Raw genomic sequence first — 23477 nt, forward strand, 5'->3', positions numbered from 1 at the left:
TGAAGTCTAATACAACTTGAGAACCTCAGGTAGAGAAAAGCTGTTTTAAAGCCATCAGTTGTGCATTAGACAACCTAACTAAAAAAATTAGCGTTTGATTGATGTACCTGTTTTCACATTTTAAACCTCAACAGGAAATTCAATAAATTGGACTGTTCAAAGATTATTGTTTAGTCAAATATTACTGTTTAGTCAAATTGTATATTAATACAATTGGAAATAGAATGTATTTAACTATTCACAAACATGTATGTGAACGTTACAAAACAGTAAGAAGTGACTGAACTTGACAAATTCATTTACTTTGAGAAGTCTACTGATTCTAGTAGTTCTTGATGCTTTATGGCTTCCTGCTCCTTTCTATACTCTGCTTCTTCCTCTGGTGTTAAAAATTCTTCATAAAGTAGTTCATCAATGTCTATGTCGCCCGGCAAAATAAATCTGGAGAGAATAACAATAATGAAATAATTAAAAAACTGGTTATTTAATCAATAACCAACTTTTTTGTTCAATTTACAGTTTTTGAACTTTTAGATTACAATATATGTTTAAAAAAAATTAAAGGCATACTCAGCAAAAACAAATCCATGAGGTTTTTGCCCTTTTCAGTAGATAAAATATTTTATTGTTTATTTAGTAAATGAAACATCTTAAATATTTCAATATAATGGGTTTACACTGATACAATAGCAATAACACTTATACTTATATACTGCTTCATAGTGCTTTCCAGCCTTCTCTAAGCAGTTTACAGATTGCCCCCAACAATCTGGGCCCTCATTTTACCGACCTTGGAAGGATGGAAGGCTGAGTCAACCTAGAGCGTGGTAAGATTCAATCTGCCAAACTGCTGGCAGCCACTGATCAGCAGAAGTAGTCTACACTACTGCACTCTAACCAATGCGCCACCGCGGCTCATACTCTATACAATAAAGTATCAGGGAACACTTTATTAAAAAGTATTGCTATTTATGTATTTTTTTATTTTAGCAAAATAGGCTTGGGTATGTATAACTTACTAAGACTACAATTTTAAAATGTCCAGATATACTTAGATGCAAAAATCACATTTAAAAGAAATGCTTATAAAATTGCAGACAGCAATATGGTTCTGTTCTCTGAAAGACAACTAAGTGAGAAACAACTGGCTAAAAACTTTATCTTGCCTTTTGTGAAAATTTTGTTAAGAGATGTTTAACAGAACAGTTGCAACTGTCATTTTCAGCAAAACATAGTATGTTTTATTTATAACATTTCTAGATCACTTGATAAAATTGTCCCAAGTAGGATTTAAGGACTGACTCACAGTCCAGGGGTTACAAGTGGAAAATGCATCATGCTATTTGGCACTTATACATAGAAAACAGTGTGCCTATGAAAAATTTGGTCTAGTGTTTAAGGCACCAGGCTAGAAAGTGGGAGAGTGTGAGTTCAAGTCTCGCCTTAGACATGAAAGTCAACTGGGTGGCTTTGAGCTGATGACTTTGGGCTCTCTAATCCCAACCCAGGTTGTTTGTTATAAGGAAAATAGGAGGAAGGTGTATTGGACATGTTCACCATCTTAAGTTATTTGTAAAAATAATCTTTATCTACATCTATCTATCTATGTATCTATCTATGTATCTATCTATGTATCTATCTATGTATCTATCTATGTATCTATCTATCTATCTATCTATCTATCTATCTATCTATCTATCTGATATGATATCTATCTATCTAACTGCTGATTCAGTTCTACAGAGGAATTATTGAGTCTGTCATCTGCACCTCCAAAACTGTCTGGTTTGGCTCTGCAACTAAACAATACAAACAAAGACTTCAACGGATAATTAGAACTGCAGAAAAAACAATTGCTACTAACCTGCCTTCCATTGAGGACCTGTATACTACACGAGTCAAAAAGATGGCTGTGAAAATATCTACAGACCCCTCACATCCTGGACATAAATTATTTCAACTTCTACCCTCAAAAAGACGATATAGGGCACTGCACACCAAAACAACTAGACACAAGGACAGTTTTTTCCAGAACACCATCACTCTGCTAAGCAACTAATTCCCACAACACTTAACTAATAATTTACTAAGACTATATTACTATTATTATTCTCATCCTTCCTATTACCTATCTCCTTCCACTTATGACTATAACCATGTAGCTTGTATCTTTCAATTATATTGTTTTTATTTGTTTCCTAGTATGATTTGATAGCATATCAGTAATCTTGATTAGAATTAGAATTAGAATTAGAATTTTTATTGGCCAAGTGTGATTGGACACACAAGGAATTTGTCTTGGTGCATATGCTCTCAGTGTACATAAAAGAAAAGATACGTTCATCAAGGTACAACATTTACAACACAATTGATGGTCAATATGTCAATATAAATCATAAGGATTGCCAGCAACAAGTTATAGTCATACAGTCATAAGTGGAAAGAGATTGGCGATGGGAACTATGAAACGATTAATAGTAGTGCAGATTCAGTAAATAGTCTGACAGTGTTGAGGGAATTATTTGTTTAGCAGAGTGATGGCCTTCGGGAAAAAACTGTTCTTGTGTCTAGTTGTTCTGATGTGCAGTGCTCTATAGCGTCGTTTTGAGGGTAGGAGTTGAAACAGTTTATGTCCAGGATGCGAGGGATCTGCAAATATTTTCACGGCCCTCTTCTTGATTCGTGCAGTATACAGGTCCTCAATGGAAGGCAGGTTGGTAGCAATTATTTTTTCTGCAGTTCTAATTATCCTCTGAAGTCTGTGTTTTTCTTGTTGGGTTGCAGAACCGAACCAGACAGTTATAGAGGTGCAAATGACAGACTCAATAATTCCTCTGTAGAATTGGATCAGCAGCTCCTTGGGCAGTTTGAGCTTACTGAGTTGGCGCAGAAAGAACATTCTTTGTTGTCCTTTTTTAATGATGTTTTGATGTTAGCTGTCCATTTGAGATCTTGCGATATGATAGAACCCAGAAATTTGAAGGTTTCTACTGTTGATACTGTGTTGTCAAGTATTGTGAGAGGTGGAAGTATGGAAGGGTTTCTCCTAAAGTCTACCACCATTTCTACGGTTTTGAGTGTGTTCAGTTCCAGATTGTTTTGGTTGCACCACAAGGCTAGTCGTTCGACCTCTTGTCTATATGTGGATTCGTCATTGTCTCGAATGAGACCAATCACTGTTGTGTCATCTGCGAACTTCAGTAGCTTAACAGATGGATCATTGGAGATGCAGTCATTGGTATACAGAGAGAAGAGAAGTGGGGAGAGCACACAGCCTTGGGGGGGCCCTGTGCTAATTGTACAGGTATTTGATGTGATCTTGCTTAGCTTCACCTGCTGCTTCCTGTTTGTTAGGAAGCTTGTGATCCACTTACAAGTCTGTTCCGGTACCTGTAGCTGGTTTAGCTTAGTTAGAAGAATGTCTGGAATGATGGTATTGAATGCTGAACTAAAGTCTACAAAAAGGACCCTTGCATAGGTCTTTGGAGACTCAAGATGTTGTAGGATGTAGTGCAGAGCCATATTAACAGCATCATCTGTTGATCTATTTGCTCGGTATGCAAATTGCAAGGGGTCTAACAGCGGATCCGTGGTGGTTTTCAGGTAGGAAAGCACTAGCCTTTCAAAGGTTTTCATGACTACAGATTATCACTAAGTGTTGTATCTTTTTATTCTTGATGAATGTATTTTATTCTCCTTATGTACACTGAGAGCATATACACCCAAGACAAATTCCTTGTGTGTCCAATCACACAAGGCCAATAAAGAATCCTATCCTATCCTGTCCTGTCCTGTCCTGTCCTGTCCTGTCCTGTGGTGGGTTCTATTTACCTTTACTACTGATTTGCAAAGGGACCGTGTGCAATCTCTTGCTTTGCTCGCACACGCTTCTGCACAGAACCTTCCTGATGACATCTGGGTCGGTGGGCGGAGCCTCCTGCTGGTTTTACTACCGGTTCTTGTGAACCGGTCCGAACCGGGGACAACTCATCACTAATCCTATCCTATCCATCTATTTCTCTATCACTCATTCCACGGTTCAGGCAACTCTGAGTGGCTTCCATCAGGATAAGACAAGCCTTGAGTGATTATAAATATGAAAATGGACTAAGGTGATAAGAAAAATTAAAGCACACTAAAAAAAAGAAGCATTTGGAGGGAAAACGTGGGGTGTCTTCTCTGTTAGTGAACCAGCCACCTCCAGCTAACAGCTTCTCCTTCAGGACCCCCCAGGCCAGCCAACCTGGCTAGGTTTTAGAGTGGGATACAAATCTATAAATAAATAGCTGCTCTAACGTCCCAAGTACATTTAGATGCCTGCTCCTTATTTAGCAGAACAGAATCAAACTTGTACCCAGGAGGATTACAGGCATGAAAGATTCCAAGAGCATTACTCCTATTGTGAAAAAAAAAATGTTTTTGCATGTATCTACTGTAATTCATCTTTGAATCAAATTTTATTCTTTTGAAAATTGTTTTGTAATAAGAAGCCAGGTTCGTGCATTTCATTTTCCTGTAAGATTGTGGTATTCAAAAGGAACCAGAGAAGATTATGCATCCTTCACAAGTTATTTCTAAGCAAGGGCTATGAGATTTTCTTAAAGCAGACCGCAAAAGAAGACAGCAGAATCAATAAACCATTCCAACAAACCTGCCACTATCTTCTCTTTTCCCTGTAGCTATAAGAGTCTCCAAGTCTGTCCCCTTTAAACCATATTGCAGCAATTCTTTAGCAGCATCCACATTTTCAGGAACTCTTTCCAGGCATTCATGAAGTACCCAAGAACGCTTCTTAATTTTGCTCTGCCCCACAAAAAATAACAAGGGAAAATAGTACATTGACATTTTTAGAACGTTTTGATAAAGTAAGAAAGGGACATTTTGAATGCTTCACTACATCTAATTAATCCATGTGTCCATCTAGGACTTTATGATCTATGCAGCCTCCCCAATAAATATTCTCTTCAATATTTTGGACAAAAATCTTATACAGCCTGAAAAGATACTATGAGCTGATCCTGAGTTTTTCCGCATGGAAAGCACTTTACTATTCCCATCTAATGCAGAATTTGGAAATTAAAGCCAGTAAGCTACATTCAATTCATTGGCAGGCTTTAACATACCGTATATACTCGAATATAAGCCGATCCGAGTATAAGCCGAGGTCCCCAATTTTACCCCAAAAACTGGGGTAAACTGGGGACTCGAGTATAAGCCGAGGGTGGGAAATGAGGCACCTACCGGTTGGGGAAACCCTCCCTCCCCCAGCTGAGAAGGCTGGCGGCTCCCCCGCCCCGCCCTCTCACTGCACCGGCAGGGCTTCCGTCCGGTAAAATGTGAAAAAAAGAAAAAAAAAAACCTCGAGTATAAGCCGTATATACTCGAGTATAAGCCGAGGAGCTTTAAAAAAAAAAAACTCGAGTATAAGCCGTATAGACCCGAGTATAAGCCGAGGGGAAGTTTTTCAGCACAAAAAACGTGCTGAAAAACTCGGCTTATACTCGAGTATATACGGTACTTCATTAACTCGTGGTTCAATTCTACTTTTGTACACATGATAGAAAACATTAGCTTCCTTGGCTAAATAATAATACTCCCTAATATATTGCCAAAACTTGTAATCAAAATCATCAAGCACACACACTCTTCTATGCAGGTAAGCCTGGCTAAACACATTCAATTTTTCAATATAACTCCTCCCTATAACACTGCAGAAAATCTCTTTAATCCTTAGGAATGGCTTTTGAGGAATAGAATAAGAGTGAACAGGGAGATAACCCTATTTACAGGTAGTCCTCAACTTATGACCACAATTGAACCCAAATTCCTGTTGCTAAGTGAGACATTTGTTCGGTGAATTTTGCCCCATTTTACAACCTTTCTTGTCCCAGTTGTTTGTTAAGTGAAACAGGCTTCCCCATTAACTTTGCTTGTCAGAAGGTCAGAAAAGGGGATCACGTGACCCTGGGACACTGCAACCGCTATAAATATGAGTCAATTGCCAACTGTCTGAATTTTGATCAGGTGGCCATGGGGATGCTGCAGCAGTTATAAGTGTGAAAAATGGTCATAAGTCACTTTTTTCAGTACCACTGTAACTTTGAACAGTCATTAAATCAACTGTTGCAAGTTGATGATTACCTGTACTTACTTACATACTTATTAAATTTATTTGCAAAGCTCTATGTAGATACAGAATCTGGAAAGATCCATATACATACTGTTTTTCCAGGGTCTATGACACCTCACTGTGGCCAATTTGCCATAGCCAACTGACTACAATCAACTGGTTACAGTCAACTCGCCATGGGACAACTTGCCATGACCAACTCACTATTGGATCGAAGAAACAGTCAAATAGAATCATTAAAAAAAGGATGTCAAAGGAGGGACAAAATAAAATGTGAACGACAAAAATTAAAATAAAATTTTAATTATTTTAAATAATTAAATTGAATTGTTGAATTGTCCCACAGAGAGTTCCCTGAGGCGCGTTGGCCATGGCAAGTTCTCCCACAGTGAGTTGACCGTGATGAATTGGCCATGGCGTGTTGAGTGTGGCGAATTGGCCATCGCAAGCACGCTATGGCGAGTTCTCCCATTCGGGTATTTCAATAATAAAACCTACCAAATAATCTTGAATAGAAGCCACGCTGACAGCAGATTTCCTCCATTGCCTCTGATAAACAAGGTCAGAATCAAGTTCATATGTCTGAGCTAGTGACAAAGCTTCCCCGTATTCTTCATTATCAATCTAAAAACAAAGCATATAGGAATTAAAGCAGTTCACCTGGCCTCCATTACAAGGGTCAGCTTCTCTGATACAAAACATTTATTATTTTAACAATTAGCATTTATTTTCATTCAGTGAATCTGTAAACACATGTACTATTTTCACATATATTCCTCTCCAATATAGTTCTGAGATCAAAGCAATGGAGATTTTTTATACATGCTGAACACCTAGCAATCATACACTAATGGTGAAAGATCTCTAAGTTTGCAATTCAGTAATGCAGCCAACCTAAGGAATTTGCAAACGATACATAACAACAGGTGCCAGTGACATTCAATTTTATACACCAGTCACATGACAATTGCTATGCCACCAGAGTGAGAATTTTTCCTAAGGTACTGCAACTTTTAAATGCTAAGCAAGGAAAAGAAATCTCCTCACGGCAGACATTTTGTGCTGAGGAAAGGCATTAAACATTTATTAAGTGGAAGAAAACTATGAAAAAAAAAGGCCATTTCCATCAGTCTTTCCATAAGAAAATCAAACAACCATCACTTTTTTATGGCATGTGAAAACAAATGAATAGTCTTCTCCACAGTTCCTATCCTAACACTTTACCTGGAAGGCAAATCAAACAAAATTAGCCTAATCAAATCCAATGAAAACGGGGCCAGTTTGGTCTACTGGTAAAGGCACCTGGCTAGAAACCAGGAGAGTGTGAATTCTAGTCCCGCCTTGGGCTTGAAAGTCAGTCAGATGACCACTTTCTCTGAGCCCAACTCATCTCACAGGGTTGTTGTTGTGGTGGGGAAAATAGGAGGAGGAAGGTGTGTTTGGATATGTTGGCCACCTTGAGTTATTTGTAAAAATAATACAGGCAGCATATAAGCAAACAAATAAACTGAACCATCTAAAACGGACAAATAATTTCAGGTTCTACAGTATTTTAAGGATTTTTTTTTTTAATCACCCTTAGGGCTATGTTTCACACGTACCTTCCTTTGGTACAATTCTTCAGGGGTTGTGGATCTCAGATTCACAAGCCGGTAATTCTTTATAATTGTGCGAGGACGTTTCCTTGAAGGAGCAAAACGCTCCATTTCGGTTACAAAATAAAGCCCTTGCTTGAGGTAACCAAAATAGCGGGCCTTTGCAGACATTTCATCGTCTGAATCCGAGTCATCTTCTCCTTCATCTTCATCACCGGGTCTGCTCTCTGAGCGCAATCTCTTTGGAGCAAACTTTACCTCGCACTGCAAAGAAAGCAATTCTTACTAAACAGCACAATGTATCACACTTACAAGTCTGTCAGGCTTCAGCACCCAAAGAGGCAATAAGCTGCCACAAAGCTGCTGGAAGCAAAGAAAAGCAAGCAAACAAACAACCACTAGAAAATGATTTCCCTCTAAAGCAACCAGGTTATTTCACTGGATGGGACATCAGCATAATTCTCACTCCATAAAGATATGTACATCCCAATAGATTAGAATATGCTCAATAAGGGTATGTCTTAGGGAGAGGGGAGGTGGAAGAGGCATTTGAATTCTGCACATGATTTTTTTGGGTAACAAATAAAATTCTGGTATTAAATTGGGGAGAAGGAAATGATGTATCCCTATGCAGCATATTCCTGCATCAGTAATTACGCCTACTGAATATTAAAAATTATTCTTAAAGGGTTTATCTCCAGTTCTGCATGTGACTGTGGCTGTTAACTATCTTACTTCTGAAGAAAGAAAAAGTTAAAATAATTAGAACTACCCAGCAGTGCACTGTAAACATGCCCATACACAAAGGTGTGAATGTACATCCACGCATATGGAGAGCCCTAAAAATAATTAGCTAACACCTTGTTAAACCTAAAGCTCAAGGAAATGAAAACAGATTTGCACTAATACACGTAGTCCTCAACTTACAATAGTTCATTTTGTGACTGTTTGAAGTTACAGTATTACTGAAAAGAAGGGACTTATGACCATCTTTCACAATTATGACCATTGCAGCATCTCTGTGGTCACGTGATCAAAATCTGGATGCTTGGCAACTAACTCATATTTATGTCCATTGCTGTGTCCCAAGGTCATGTGATTACCTTTTGCGACCTTTTGAAAAGCAAAACCAATGGGAAAGCCAGATTCACTTCACAACTGTGTTACTAACAGCTACAGTGATTCATTTTAAAAACGGTGGCAATAAAGGTCATAAAATGGGGCAAAATTCACTTAACAACTGTCTAACTTAGCAACAGAAATTTTGGGCTCAATTGTGGTCGTAAGTCGAGGATTACCTGTAATGACCAAAATGACCTGAAAAATAATATTTTTTTAATATTTAGAATTTGGAGATAACAGTAAGCAGATGCCAGAGAAGGATGAAACAAGGCAAAATACCAAAGGAAAGAAGAAAGTTAAATTAGAAAAGAGAAAGCTAACAATAAAATCTTCTATATATCTACTCAGAAGTAAAATATCTACTCAGAATTCAAAATACCTTAGTCCCAGGTGGCTAAATATAAGCCTTAGCCTAAAAAAGATCCACTGGATTATACGCAAAGAATGAAATAAAGGCAGGATGAGTAGAATGAAAACTTCATTTGCATTATTTCACAACAGAAAATAAAAAAAAAAACATCCAACAGTGATAACATCTAAAGAGAAAGTATAAAGCTGACAACTGACAAAAAGAGAAAAAGTAATATCGTCAACACACAAAGAAGCAGAAGACATTGAAATAAAAAATTAAAAAGGAAGAAAAAACAATCCATCTTTAAAAGACCAGGCCTCAAAGTACATGCAAACAGCCATCAGGATCTGGCACAAAGAGAAGTGAAAGGTTCCAAAGAAGATTTATCAGTGTTATAGATAAGACTACTTGAGTATAGGAAGCATAGAAATGATGACATTTAATCAAAAGGGAAGTCTAATAGAGAGACCACCCAAGAATGAAGATAAAGAGTTTAGCATTTAAACACAGTTTCATTTACCACCTATTTAGACAGGTTTTATCATAAAGTTGTAAGTATGATAAATGTCTCATTATATGGGTGCTTATTATTGGTACCTTTGTATGCAAGTATATTTCCTTAGGATTATTTAAAGAAAACACGGTAATGTTATGGCCATAGCTTGCAAGATGTGTGAGGTTTTTTTCAAAATGGAAAGTATTTCTTTAATCAAGGATACCACTGCTCATCAAAAAAGTAAGTCTTAAAAATATTCATGATTAATAAAGACAGTAAACACTGTTGACTTTTGATTTAACCTCCCTATTAAGAAATGAGCATGATTGCATTTCTGCACATTCTTGAGTATCACAGAAATGATTTCCTTCCTTTACCTGAGTTTTAGTTTTCATTTTCTCTTTAAAAAGTGCCAAATGATCCATGACATTTGAAGACTAGTCCATTGTATTCAAAAACAGGTAAAGCAATTCAACCAAAATCAAATCAGCTACTTTACTTAGGAGCTGAAGAAGATATAGCCCCAGAAAACAAAGTTCCAGATTTATTTGGTACAATCTATTTACTATCTTAAACTTCCAAATCTGGCTTTCTTTTATTTTTATTTACATTTAGCACAACTTCTAAAATTACATCTAACTGTGGCACATAAAAGCTAGACTCTTTTCATACCTGTTTTCTACTAAACATAGAATGTGTTCAACTAAGATAGAGAATGTTTTGACCAACAAATATTCAAAATGTAAATAACTGCTTCTTCATCCCAACTAGTCTAGGATTAGCTATCGGAACACCTAACAATTCCTAATTTGAGTATCTGCAACAGAAGTGCATCTGAAAGATGCAAATGTCATCCCTTTAATATAATTTTCTTTTCTATCTGCTTTGCTTTTTCCTTTTGCTTGATGAAGCATTCTACAATACTTAAAAGCCTGCATGTTACTGAGTTATTTATTAATTGATCTAATTAAGATATTACCAAAATACAAAATGAATATTGTAATGAAACCTTACCACATCAAACCTCAAAGCTGTATGCTATCATTTCATCCTGCAAGCACACACCAAGAAGATTTAAAGATTTTACTTTCATCTTCAATGATAATAATAATAATGACCTTTATTGTCATTGTACATATATACAACAAAATGGATTTAGCCTCTACTGGTGCAATCCATAACAAAATACAAAACAACATGAATAACATAGAAAATGGTCCTTACACAAGTAAGTAGGGAGAAACCAGTCACATGTTTCCATGTATGCATGGAGTGATTGTAGTTGAATTTAGGAGTCTGACAGCCATGGATAAAAGCTGTTTTTATTCCTATTCTTCTGGCTAGTCGTCTGTGTCTTGCATCTTCACAATGCAAAATTATAACACTGGTTTATCTCAAACGAACTGCAGTTAACATTAACTATGTCTTAGGGCATGGCCATTATGCTCAAGCATGGAAGAACATTTTAATCTCCTACTGCTGGGTATGAGAGAACAAGGGTCTATGCACATCAAAGATTCCCTATATGCAGAAGAAACTCTAGGATCTTTATGGCAGGGCCACAGCTCTTCTCCCAAATATATTCTGTTTTCTTCTAATACAGGAAATCCTGCTTTTAAATTTCGTTTTAAATGACATAAGAATATTTTTGCAAGGTGATATTGTCATACGTGTACAATTAATAACCTTCTTTGGTTTTGCAAATTCTTCCTACCTCCAAACATAGAAATCCTCCTTCATGAGCCGAGGTGACCTGAGGTGCGCTTTCAAACCATTCACAGGATTTCCCCAACAGGTTTTTCAAGTTCTTCACTGATGACACTGTCAGAGCACCTGAACAGCGAGCCAAAATGACAGAATTCTCCCCCCACCAGTTTATATCTATCAATGGATAAAAGGATTCTTTGTCTGGGGATGACAGAAGATAAGAGAGGGGGGAAAAAACCTTTAACTTTTCAAACATTTGCACAAAGCAACTTCAGTTACAATAAATTACTTCAGAGCATCATTTGAATAGCCAAATATCAACAAAGCACAGAGACCAACTTCTCCCTATTCTAAGGGAAGTATTTAAATTAAGACTTGCATTAAATGTATTATCCCTAAATAAGAAATTTTCCATAAGTAACTTCCTTAAATAAAGAACATTCTCCAGTCCAACAATACTGGACAATTTTCATTCAGGTTCTACCCTTCACCTTTTAGAGAAGATTGTAAAGAAGGTGGTAGAATCTATATATATATAGCTACATAGACGTTCGAGGAAGCTGATTATCTGGACCTTTTCTAGTTCTGATTTAAGCCAGGTATAACATTACTTATATTCTAGAGGTCTCAAGACAGCAGTAATCCATCTGTCTTTGTCCTCCTACATCTCTCAGTAGCCTTCAAAACCATCAACAGGCATCAGGGCAGGGAGAGGGGAAACTGCCTTTTAGTGCTTCTCCTCCATTCTCCAGGCACTGGAGGGGGTGGGGCACTGGTGGGGGTGGGGAGGTCAAGCCCTAGGGCCCTCTTATGAGAGGTACCTCAGGGCTCAAATCACTCCCCACTTCTATTGAATATCTACATAAAACTGCTGGGTGAGGTCATTGCATTTTTAATTCTTTTTTCATGTCTTGCTAGCTACCCAGAGTTACAGTATTTTTTGGCGTGTAAGACACTTCCCCACCCCGCAAAAGTGGGTGAAAATGTAGTTGTGTCTTATAGACTGAATGTGGGCGTTTTTGGCCTCCTGAACCTTCGCCGTGTCACATTTTCCCCCTCCCAGGGCTCCAGAAGCACTCTGCAGTGCTCTGCATAGCCCTAGAGCTTGACCTCCCCGCCATTTGGGCCACAAGCCCTCCGCGCGTTGCGTTTTCACCTTCCCCTGCCCCCAGAAGCACTCTGCAAGCCAAAACCAAGTGCGTTTTTGGCAAAAATGGGCCCAATTTTGGCAAAAATGGGCAATACGGAGCACTGCAGAATGCTTCTGGGGGTCTGGAAGGGCAAAAATCTGACACACAGGGGCCAAAAACTATTTTTTTCTTGTTTTCCTCCTGTACATTTAGGTGCGTCTTATAGTCCAGTGTGTCTTATAGTCCGAAAAATGCAGTATATATTTAAGATGGGTGGCTATACAGTATACATTTTCTGAATAATAAATGTTAAAGAATCCTTTCAAAAGAATGCAGCTAAGTATTAGGGAACATCTATTCATACAAAGCAGAATAGAATTTTTAAAACTGTTCAGAAACATGGTCATGCTGTCCCTCAGAGTAACAATGAGACACATATTTTTCAGAAATGGCAAATGGAATCCAGCTGAAACTGTAATTACCTCTGACAAGCTGAAATAATATAAGATAGTATCATCTATGCTCTTTTCTGGACATTTATGAAAATGCACAATTACATTATTTCACATTGTTCCTTTTAAAATATTTAGGAAAATTGCCTAGTTTTCTTTTGCTTAGGTGTAATATTTAAGACAAATGTATCTCTTAGTTCAGGCGCACACAATAAAAGAAGTATGATTTATTAGAGCTGGACATAAATCCCAGAGATCTCTTAAAAAAGGACTGCAGTAATACTGCACCATTTTTACCCACATCTCACTTGCTCCAACTCTCTAACACTGCAACAAAAACAATTTGAAAACAATCAGAAGCACAATTTAATGGCAACTATTGGCAGTAAAATATCTGCAGCCATTCCTGTGATTTAAAATACGTTTATCTGGGGGAAAAATATAGAAAGAAGGGATTATCAAAATGGAAAAGAATGTGAGAAGATCCATTCAGAATCAGATGAAAAAGTTTATCTACTTCAGCATCCTTGTTTGTGCTATGCCTGGGAGAGGCTCACAAAGCAAATATGAAAAAACAGATTTTCCCCATTGCGGGTCTCTAGCAAGTATGCTCAGAGACAAGCTCTCCCTGAACCTGGTAATACATAACAGCTCTACAGCTCAAAAGCGTGCATGTAGAAAGTAATCTTAAAATGCATAATTTAAATCATTTTGGAAAACAACATTATGCCACTGTTTATATTTTGTAAATAGATTCATTAAAGGCATTTAAGCAAATAGCAATAGCAGACTTATATATATACCACTTCACAGTGCTTTACAGCCCTCTCTAAGTGGTTTATGGAGTCAGCATATTGCCCCCAACAAACTGGGTCCTCATTTTACCAACCTCGGAAGGATGGCAGGGCCAAGTCAACCTTGAGCCTGGTGAGACTCGAATAGCCGGCAGTTAGCAGAAGTAGCCTACAGTAATTCATTTTAACCACTGCGCCACTGTAGCTCTTTGTCAAATACAATATTAAGATTTGAACACCAACCTTTAATTTTCTTCCGCTTTTCCAGAGACAGTTTCCATTCCAGTTTGATTTCATCATATCCTGGCTAAAATGACAAGAATAAAAGTTTTTGGGTATCTCTCTCTTTAGATACTATTTCCTTGTACTAAAGAAATACTTAGGGGGAAGAAAGAAAAGTAAATATTTCGATAAATTCTATCTTATCACTGTTACATGATGAAATGAAAGAATCTCAAAAGCAATACATGACTGGATAGGATGGGAAAAGCCCCTATTGTAAATATATTTCAAAAATTATATTAAATCCAAGCCTTTCTTTAATCATGGTTAGTTGAAGACACTTGAATCTCAGTGACTGATGACCTCTTTCATCAAAGGTTGGTTAATTTGATTAATCTCATTTTCTTTAGCAAGATGATGACCAAAACGGAGTGTTATATTTTTCCTTTGTTAACCCCTCCCCCCACAAATACTGTTCTTCCTATCCCTACCCCCAATAAATACTCCAATCTCAATACTAAAATGTAGTTCGAAACCAAGCGCTGGAACAGTCATCAGCAAGAGCAGAGTTATTTACGGTAGAAAAGAGGGTGGCTCTTACACAAATGCTATAACAAAATGAAATTCAATGGTGAAAAAAGTAAGGTTCTACATTTAGGCAAGAAAAACAAAATGCATAGGTACAGAATATGTGGTACCTCACTCAACAATAGTAACTGTGAGAGGGATCTTGAAGTCCTAGTGGACAACCATTTAAATATAAGCCAGCAGTGTGCAGCAGCTGCCAGAAAAGCCAACACAGTTTTAGGCTGCATAAACAGAGTGTCAGAATCAAGATCATGTGAAGTGTTAATACCACTTTATAATGCCTTGGTAAGGCCACACTTGGAATACTGCATCCAGTTTTGGTCGCCACGATGTAAAAAAGATGTGGAGACCCTAGAAAGAGTGCAAAGAGCAGCAAAGATGATTAGGGAATTGGAGGCTAAAACATATGAAGAACAGTTGCAGGAACTGGGTATGTCTAATTTAAGAAAAAGAAGGATCGGGGCGACATGATAGCAGTGTTCCAATATCTCAGGGGCTGCCACAAAGAAGAGGGAGTCAAGCTATTCTTCAAAGCACCTGAGGGCAGGAAGCAATGGGTGGAAACTAATCAAGGAGAGAAGCAACCTAGAACTAAGGAGAAATTTCCTGACAGTTAGAACAATTAATCTGTGGAACAACTTTTTATCTAAAGTGATAAACATTTATCTAAAGTGTTGTAGGGTTTCCAGCCTAGGCAGGAGGTTGGACTAGAAGATATCCAAGGTCCCTTCCAACTCTGTTATTCGGTATTCTAAAGATTAGTTAGATGAGATGGATTTGATGAGGCCTGGGAACTGATCAAGCAGTTCAAATGAAATTTTTGAATTGCTATTAAGAGTCAAGGTATGTTCTCCACATTAGAGGTGGATAAGAACTAGATCTGGATTCCAAGGCATAATGTGATATATACCTTGTATGTGCAAGCATGAAAAACACCTTAAAATACCTCAGAACACCTTAAAGTAGCTACATCTTTTTCTAAGCTTGTACAGCTGCTCTTCATAAATAATATTTGAACTTGGAAGATGAATTTAGTTTAATAATATAACCACAAATGCTATATTTCCAAGTTCCTCTGGCAAGATTCCTGTGGAGATGTGATAATTTTTAGCAAAAAAGAAAAGATATATAAAAAAAGGAAAAGGGTGTGAGAACTTTCAGGTATTGGTCAGTTCAGAAAAAAAAACCCACCACCAAACAGTTGCTTTTCAGGCTTATTGGCCCTTTTAAATAATATTTTTATAAGATTAGCCATTATTTCCTCTGTCCTGAAGATATAACCCGTTGAAGGAAATTTATTGCACATGTAAATACATGAACATGTCCATCTCACTGATAAGATAATATTTTGGTGAACAAATTCTTGGTGAGAAGTTAAGGGTCAAGGAGATTAAAGTGCCATTAAATTATATTCCAGAAATATGGCACTTCTCAATTTATGAAGAGGTTTAGCTATATCATGCCTGAACTGTTACCAATGATTAAGCATTCTTCAAAGGATGCTAGTATACCACTGTTGAAAAAAAAATTAAAGAGATTTTAGCTGGAATGAAACTAACACTTCCAGGTTAATTATTAAGGAAACTTCATTATTTAATTATTGGCGGTGGGGGATAGGGGAAAGAATAAATACACTACACTACTTCGACTTTTATATGTAGCCAATACATTTAATTCTAATTACAAATGAGAATTGTAGCTATATTTGTTGCCTTGAGTGGACTAAAAAAGACAGGATAGCAATATCATCATCATCACCAAAAATTGTTTATTCAGTTTTTATATAAATAAATGTTCTTCCAGTCACATTACTTTACAAACAACATTACTATCAGACTACTGTACTAGTCACCTGTCTATTTGTATTTTGACTAATTCACCGCACAATGCTTACTCTTATTCTTTATCTCTTCATCTACAGACAAGGCAGGCAGACTATAGTGTCCTTAATCTTCATTAAAAACAGGATGTTGAAAGCACTGATTTTGAATAGATAAAGCTGACTGGTAGCCATAGTATTTTTTCCTTTTCTTTTCCAAGCCTTGCTTGAAAATTATTGCATACCTTTCAAACAGTTATCTAAACCTGGTTTACTTAAAACTTATTTTCTTTATTCTGCAAGGGTCTGCAACATGCCATGTCAGTGCCAGTATTTGCACTGGGGCTGCAAATAAAGGTAAAAGGTAAAGGTTTCCCTCGCACATAGGTGCTAGTCGTTCCCGAATCTAGGGTGTGGTGCTCATCTCCGTTTCAAAGCCAAAGAGCCAGCACTGTCCGAAGACGTCTCCGTGGTCATGTGGCTGGCAAAGGCGCATGGAACGCTGTTACCTTCCCACCAAAGGTGGTCCCTATTTTTTCTACTTGCATTTTTATGTGCTTTCGAAACTGCTAGGTTGGTAGAAGCTGGGACAAGTAACAGGAGCTCACCCGGTTACACGGCAGCACTAGGGATTCAAACTGCTGAGCTGCCAACCTTTCGATTGACAAGCTCAACGTCCTAGCCCCTGAGCCACCGCATCCCTTATGTAATATATTATTTAATATAAATAATATATTATTTAATATATAAATAAGGATTTGCAAATATTAAGATTTGATTCTATAAAGAATGTACTATTATCCCTTCAAATAGAGCATTAAGCTCAGAAACTGCCAATGACTGCAGTGCTAAATCTGCAGAATTGTACGGATACATTATCCCTTCATAGATTTTTCTGTTAAGCTAAAGTAGGATAACTCCAGAAGCCTGTGACTTCTGAAATAATAGTATAAATCTTCTTTTAAATACAGGAGAGAACATGCAAATTTATAGGCAATGATAGACACTAACCCTAATCCCTAACCATAGCAGCCGACTATATGATGACGAAACCCAACTTCTATTGATTTCTTCATTGAAAATTGGTGCTTAAAAATTTTTGACCCCTTTTGAATATTCAGTATTCCTGTATAAATATGATATAAAACACAATCTGTTCTCGACAAAGTCCTAAAACTAGATAAAGAGAACCCAATTAACAAATTAGTCAAAAACATTATACTTGTTCATTTATTCAGGTAAATGATTTATTGCTCAATAAATGAGCAAGTATAATTTTAGTCCTCACTTAATGACCACTCGTTCAGCAAACATTCAAAGTTACAATGGCACTGAGCAAGGAGACTTATGACTGATTCTCATAGTTTCAGCTGTCGAAGTGTCCCCACTGTCATGTGATCATCATTTGGGCCCTTGGTAACTGGCTCACAATTGCAGTGGCTACAGTGTCCCCCAATCACGTGATCACCATTTGTAACCTTCACTGCTAGCTTCTGACAAACAAAGTCAATGGGGAAGCTGGTGGTTTATCACATGACATCACATTTAATACAAGCAGTCCTTGACTTACAACAATTTAGTGACTGTTCACATTACAACGGCACTGAAAAAAGGGATTTATGACCATTTTTCATATTTACACCTGTGGTGGCATCCCCATGGTCATGTGATCAGAATTCAGGTGCTTGGCAATTGACTCATATTTATGACAGCTGTAGTGTCCCAGATCATCTCATCACCTTTTGCAACATTCTAACAAGCAAAGTCAATCGGACAAACCCAATTCACTTAACAACTGTGTTACTAACTTAACAACCACAGTGATTCACTTAACAACTGAGGCAAGAAAGGTCATAAAATGGGACAAAACTCACTTAACAAATATTTCACTTAGCAACAGAAACTTTGGGCTCAGTTGTGGTCATAAGTAAAGGACTACCGGTATGTGGTTTCCCTTAACAATGGCAACTACAAATCCCAAATCTGCTGTTATAAATCAATGTGATCACGTGACGTCATCCTTATGACTGCCTCACTTAGCAATGGAGTTGTGGTCCCAATTACCATTGCTAAGCAAGGACTACCTATATATACGAACTAGCTGATTTTGCCTAAATAAAATAAAATAAAACAAAGTTTATTTTTTGAGATGTGAAAATGTTTTATGGGTGAGATATTATTTCACCTATCTTTTAAGCAATTTCTTCCATACTGAAAAAAAAAGGTTGCGCCTGTATAGCATCTTTCCAGATTCTAGATTACAATTCAATTTTCTATATATTAACTTTGTTATTATGACATACATTTGACTGAAGCAAAGCTAGGTAGATAAGTTTGACTAGTTTTTTTATTATTATTAATCTCTAGAAATTATAACATGTAGGTAGGAAACAAAAGTTTTTAAGTGCTGCAGTTAAATGCATTAAGCTATTTCTCCCTCAAACTGTATTGGTGTCATTACATTAAAATAATTGTTTCATTAATCACACTGAATTTTAAGCTTCAAGCCTATATGGTGCACACAGGCAACCTGATTCTTCACTGAATTTTAAGCTTCAAGCCTATATGGTGCACACAGGCAACCTGATTCTTCCAGATGCTGTGTAACGGGGTGACCTCCCGTTACTTCTCCCAGCTTCTGCCAACCTAGCAGTTTCGAAAGCACGTAAAAATGCAAGTAGAAAAAATAGGGAACACCTGTGGTGGGAAGGTAACAGCATTCCGTGCGCCTTTGGCATTGAGTCATGCTGGCCACATGACCATGGAGACTTCTTCGGACAGCGCTGGCTCTTTGGCTTTGAAACGGAGATGAGCACTGCCCCCTACAGTCGGCAACAACTAGCAGGTATGTGCGAGGGGAACCTTTACCTTTTTTTTAAATTCCCAACCACTGGTCAGGCTCCTAGGGTCTAATAAGCCCAAAATATCTGGAAGAACACTTGATCATCTATTTCACCTAAACATAAGCAAATCCTACCAAATTCAAAGGAACTTAAAATAGCCAAGCCCAATTACTGTATTAAAGCTCTTTATGTTTCTGCATAGATATTAGCTCTAATGAGCCTTTTTTCCCAATATTGAACTTATAAAGTAATTTTGAAAGGTCATTTCATTTTAGCTATCTCCTTCCCATCCCAAACCTCCCTTCCCTCCAAGAAGAAGAAACCCCATACAAGTCACAGGGTCTGGCCACTTACCTGGTCATTTTGTTCCCATTCTCTTAGTTGTTTCAGAGAAGGAATGCTCCATATGGTCAGTCTTCCAGAGAAATGTATAACTGCTAGGCGAGTGTTGTCTGGAGAAAATCTCATTTTGAAGACGCCATCCTATCACCATGATTTTAGTGACCAATGAAAACAGAAAGAAGAACATTAGAAAAAACATTAACCTCACAATTCACATTTTTCTGCCACTTCCAAAGTAGATATATTTCTCATTCAAGAGATTCCAGAGTATAAGATCTGAAATGGTTCTTCATGAGAGGAGTATGTCAATAGCAACATACTCCCAGGCATGTCTACTGGAAAGCAAGAAATACTGAGTTCAGCGTACCATATTTCCATAGAAAGGCCAAGTAAAATGAAGTAAAAACTTCCAAGTACCATTAAAGGCTATTATTCTGAGGACACCCTGAGGACACCCTGTGTCCAAAGAGGAAGCCTACAGAAAAGGTGATAAAATGCTGTACAATCAGGCCAGAAATGCACTAACAAGGGAGATAAGAGCAGCAAAAAGAAGCTACTCTGAAAAGCTAAAGAATCAATTTTCAGCAAATGATCCAGCAAACATGTGGAAAATTCTTAAAAATATCACCGGCTATGGCAAACCTCCTTCCCAGGCTGAAGGTAATCAACAACTGGCAGATGACCTGAATGAGTTTTACTGCAGGTTTGAAAGGAAACTACAGCCACCTATCTCCATAACCCCCATCTCAGACACACCAACAACAGCCAAGCCTCCTACAACTGACCCCATTTCATTGGGTTCACAACCCCTAGTGATCACAGAAAAGGAAGTGCAGGACCTATTTCACAGACAAAAGCCAGGAAAAGCTCCAGGCCCAGACAAGATAACTCCTTCTTGCTTAAAAGTCTGTGCTGACCAATTGGCCCCCATCTTCACCCATATTTTCAATAAATCACTAGAGATGTGCTATGTTCCTTCTTGCTTCAAACGCTCTACCATCATCCCAGTGCCGAAGAAGCCCACCATCAAGGAACTGAATGACTACAGACCAGTTGCTCTAACATCTGTAGTCATGAAAACCTTTGAAAGGCTAGTGCTTTCCTACCTGAAAACCATCACGAATCCGCTCTTAGACCCCTTGCAATTTGCATACCGAGCAAATAGATCAACAGATGATGCTGTTAATATGGCTCTGCACTACATCCTACAACATCTTGAGTCTCCAAAGACCTATGCAAGGGTCCTTTTGTAGACTTTAGTTCAGCATTCAATACCATCATTCCAGACATTCTTCTAACTAAGCTAAACCAGCTACAGGTACCGGAACAGACTTGTAAGTGGATCACAAGCTTCCTAACAAACAGGAAGCAGCAGGTGAAGCTAAGCAAGATCACATCAAATACCTGTACAATTAGCACAGGGCCCCCCCAAGGCTGTGTGCTCTCCCCACTTCTCTTCTCTCTGTATACCAATGACTGCATCTCCAATGATCCATTTGTTAAGCTACTGAAGTTCGCAGATGACACAACAGTGATTGGTCTCATTCGAGACAATGACGAATCCGCATATAGACAAGAGGTCGAACGACTAGCCTTGTGGTGCAACCAAAACAATCTGGAACTGAACACACTCAAAACCGTAGAAATGGTGGTAGACTTTAGGAAAAACCCTTCCATACTTCCACCTCTCACAATACTTGACAACACAGTATCAACAGTAGAAACCTTCAAATTTCTGGGTTCTATCATATCGCAAGATCTCAAATGGACAGCTAACATCAAAACATCATTAAAAAGGACAACAAAGAATGTTCTTTCTGCGCCAACTCAGTAAGCTCAAACTGCCCAAGGAGCTGCTGATCCAATTCTACAGAGGAATTATTGAGTCTGTCATTTGCACCTCTATAACTGTCTGGTTCGGTTCTGCAACCCAACAAGAAAAACACAGACTTCAGAGGATAATTAGAACTGCAGAAAAAATAATTGCTACCAACTTGCCTTCCATTGAGGACCTGTATACTGCACGAATCAAGAAGAGGGCCGTGAAAATATTTGCAGATCCCTCGCATCCTGGACATAAACTGTTTCAACTCCTACCCTCAAAACGACCGTATAGAGCACTGCACACCAGAACAACTAGACACAAGAACAGTTTTTTCCCGAAGGCCATCACTCTGCTAAACAAATAATTCCCTCAACACTGTCAGACTATTTACTGAATCTGCACTACTATTAATCGTTTCATAGTTCCCATCACCAATCTCTTTCCACTTATGACTGTATGACTATAACTTGTTGCTGGCAATCCTTATGATTTATATTGATATATTGATCATCAATTGTGTTGTAAATGTTGTACCTTGATGAACGTATCTTTTCTTTTATGTACACTGAGAGCATATGCACCAAGACAAATTCCTTGTGTGTCCAATCACACTTGGCCAATAAAATTCTATTCTATTCTATTCTATAACTTTCGTCAGATCCAAATGGTCAACCTTGAAGCTGGAAATGACTTCTGGTTCATAAACTGCAGGATGATGAATAGGTTCCACTAAATCTGTACAAGTTTGAAACAGTAAGAGTTTTAAAGAATTTCCCTTACACTCAAGGACCCCAAAATGATTAATTTCAGCTTTATTTGATGAAGTCACTTTTATCACCCTTATATTGTTTTTGAACAGCCAGATGGCAATCCTAACCAAGAATATATCTGACAATGTATAGGTGGACCTCAACTTAAAACAGTTCAAAGTTATGGCAACACTGAAAAAAATGATTTAGGACCATTTTTCACACTTACAACCATTGCAGCATCCCCATAGTCCTGTGAACTTAGCAACTGACTCATATTTATGACGGTTGCAGAGTCCGGGGGGTCATGTGATCACCTAACAAGCAAAGTCAATGGGGAAGCCAGATTCACTTAACCATATTACTAACTTCACTACTACAGTGATTCACGTAACAACTGTGCCAAGAAAAGGTCATAAAATGGGGAAAAATTCAGTCAACAATTGCCTTGCTCAGCAACAGAAATTTTGGGTCAATTACAGTCATACGTTGAGGAGTAACTGGAGCTTCCTTAAAAACACAGGAATCTTAACAATCAACAGCTCTGTATATTCTCCATTACCTTTTCCCTTCCTTGCCTATTGTAAGATGAAAGATGAAAGATCTTGAACAATGAACTTTTCTTCACCTGTTAAAAACAAACTTGTATTAAATTCACTTTCTTTCTGTCAGAAGCTAAGAGCAAAAGGAATCAAGTTGAATTAAAATATACATAAAGTACATATGTAGACTTCTGAAGGTTCCTATAAAATATACATTATAGTAGTAGGAATTCCGAGCATTCATAATGTAGGCCTGCCTAGAATATTCTAGACTCAGTCAATAACTAGAAAAGAATATGGATTGACTTCTTACTGTGCTGTTTTTGCAACACATACAGGAAACTTAATGTTCTCAAGATATTTAGGTCTACCATTCCCCCAATCTTTCTGTTAACTATAATGGCTCACCCTAATGGATGTAAAATCCCAAGCACTGGGAAAAATCAAGACACTTAACATTAACTGTATATTAACAGCGGGTTCCAGATGGCTATTTCCAATACATATCACAATGACACTTTTGGCACATTTAGCACTTTAATGTAACCAGATTTAATCCTTTAGTTGTTTTTGTAAAGCCAATAAACAGAATTATCCCTAATTTGTAACCCTTGTACCAAGTCTGCATAGTAAGAGCTTTTTTCCTCCAATTTTATTATTTTAAAACTTGCTAATAGTTACAAGCACCCCAAACCTAGGGTATTTTTCCCAAGGAGATTTGGTGAAAAAGGCCACTTACATAGTTCAATAATAAATCATTCAATAATAG

At 37.6% G+C, this 23477-nt stretch overlaps 1 protein-coding gene across 1 annotated transcript in view; it reads right to left on the minus strand.

Moving 5' to 3' along the window:
* Positions 1–23477, minus strand: part of NBAS (NBAS subunit of NRZ tethering complex) — a 167790-nt gene that overhangs the window by 127106 nt on the left and 17207 nt on the right. Inside the window, exons 11-18 of the mRNA XM_058178795.1 lie at positions 22729–22794; positions 19605–19733; positions 14022–14085; positions 11410–11603; positions 7732–7989; positions 6629–6754; positions 4652–4803; positions 304–441 (exon numbers count right to left, since the gene is read on the minus strand). Coding sequence (XP_058034778.1) covers positions 304–441; positions 4652–4803; positions 6629–6754; positions 7732–7989; positions 11410–11603; positions 14022–14085; positions 19605–19733; positions 22729–22794 — 1127 coding nt within the window. The remainder of the gene's footprint in view (positions 1–303; positions 442–4651; positions 4804–6628; positions 6755–7731; positions 7990–11409; positions 11604–14021; positions 14086–19604; positions 19734–22728; positions 22795–23477) is intronic.

This window comes from Ahaetulla prasina, chromosome 1, assembly GCF_028640845.1.
Source record: "Ahaetulla prasina isolate Xishuangbanna chromosome 1, ASM2864084v1, whole genome shotgun sequence".
NCBI classification, from domain to species: Eukaryota; Metazoa; Chordata; class Lepidosauria; order Squamata; family Colubridae; genus Ahaetulla; species Ahaetulla prasina.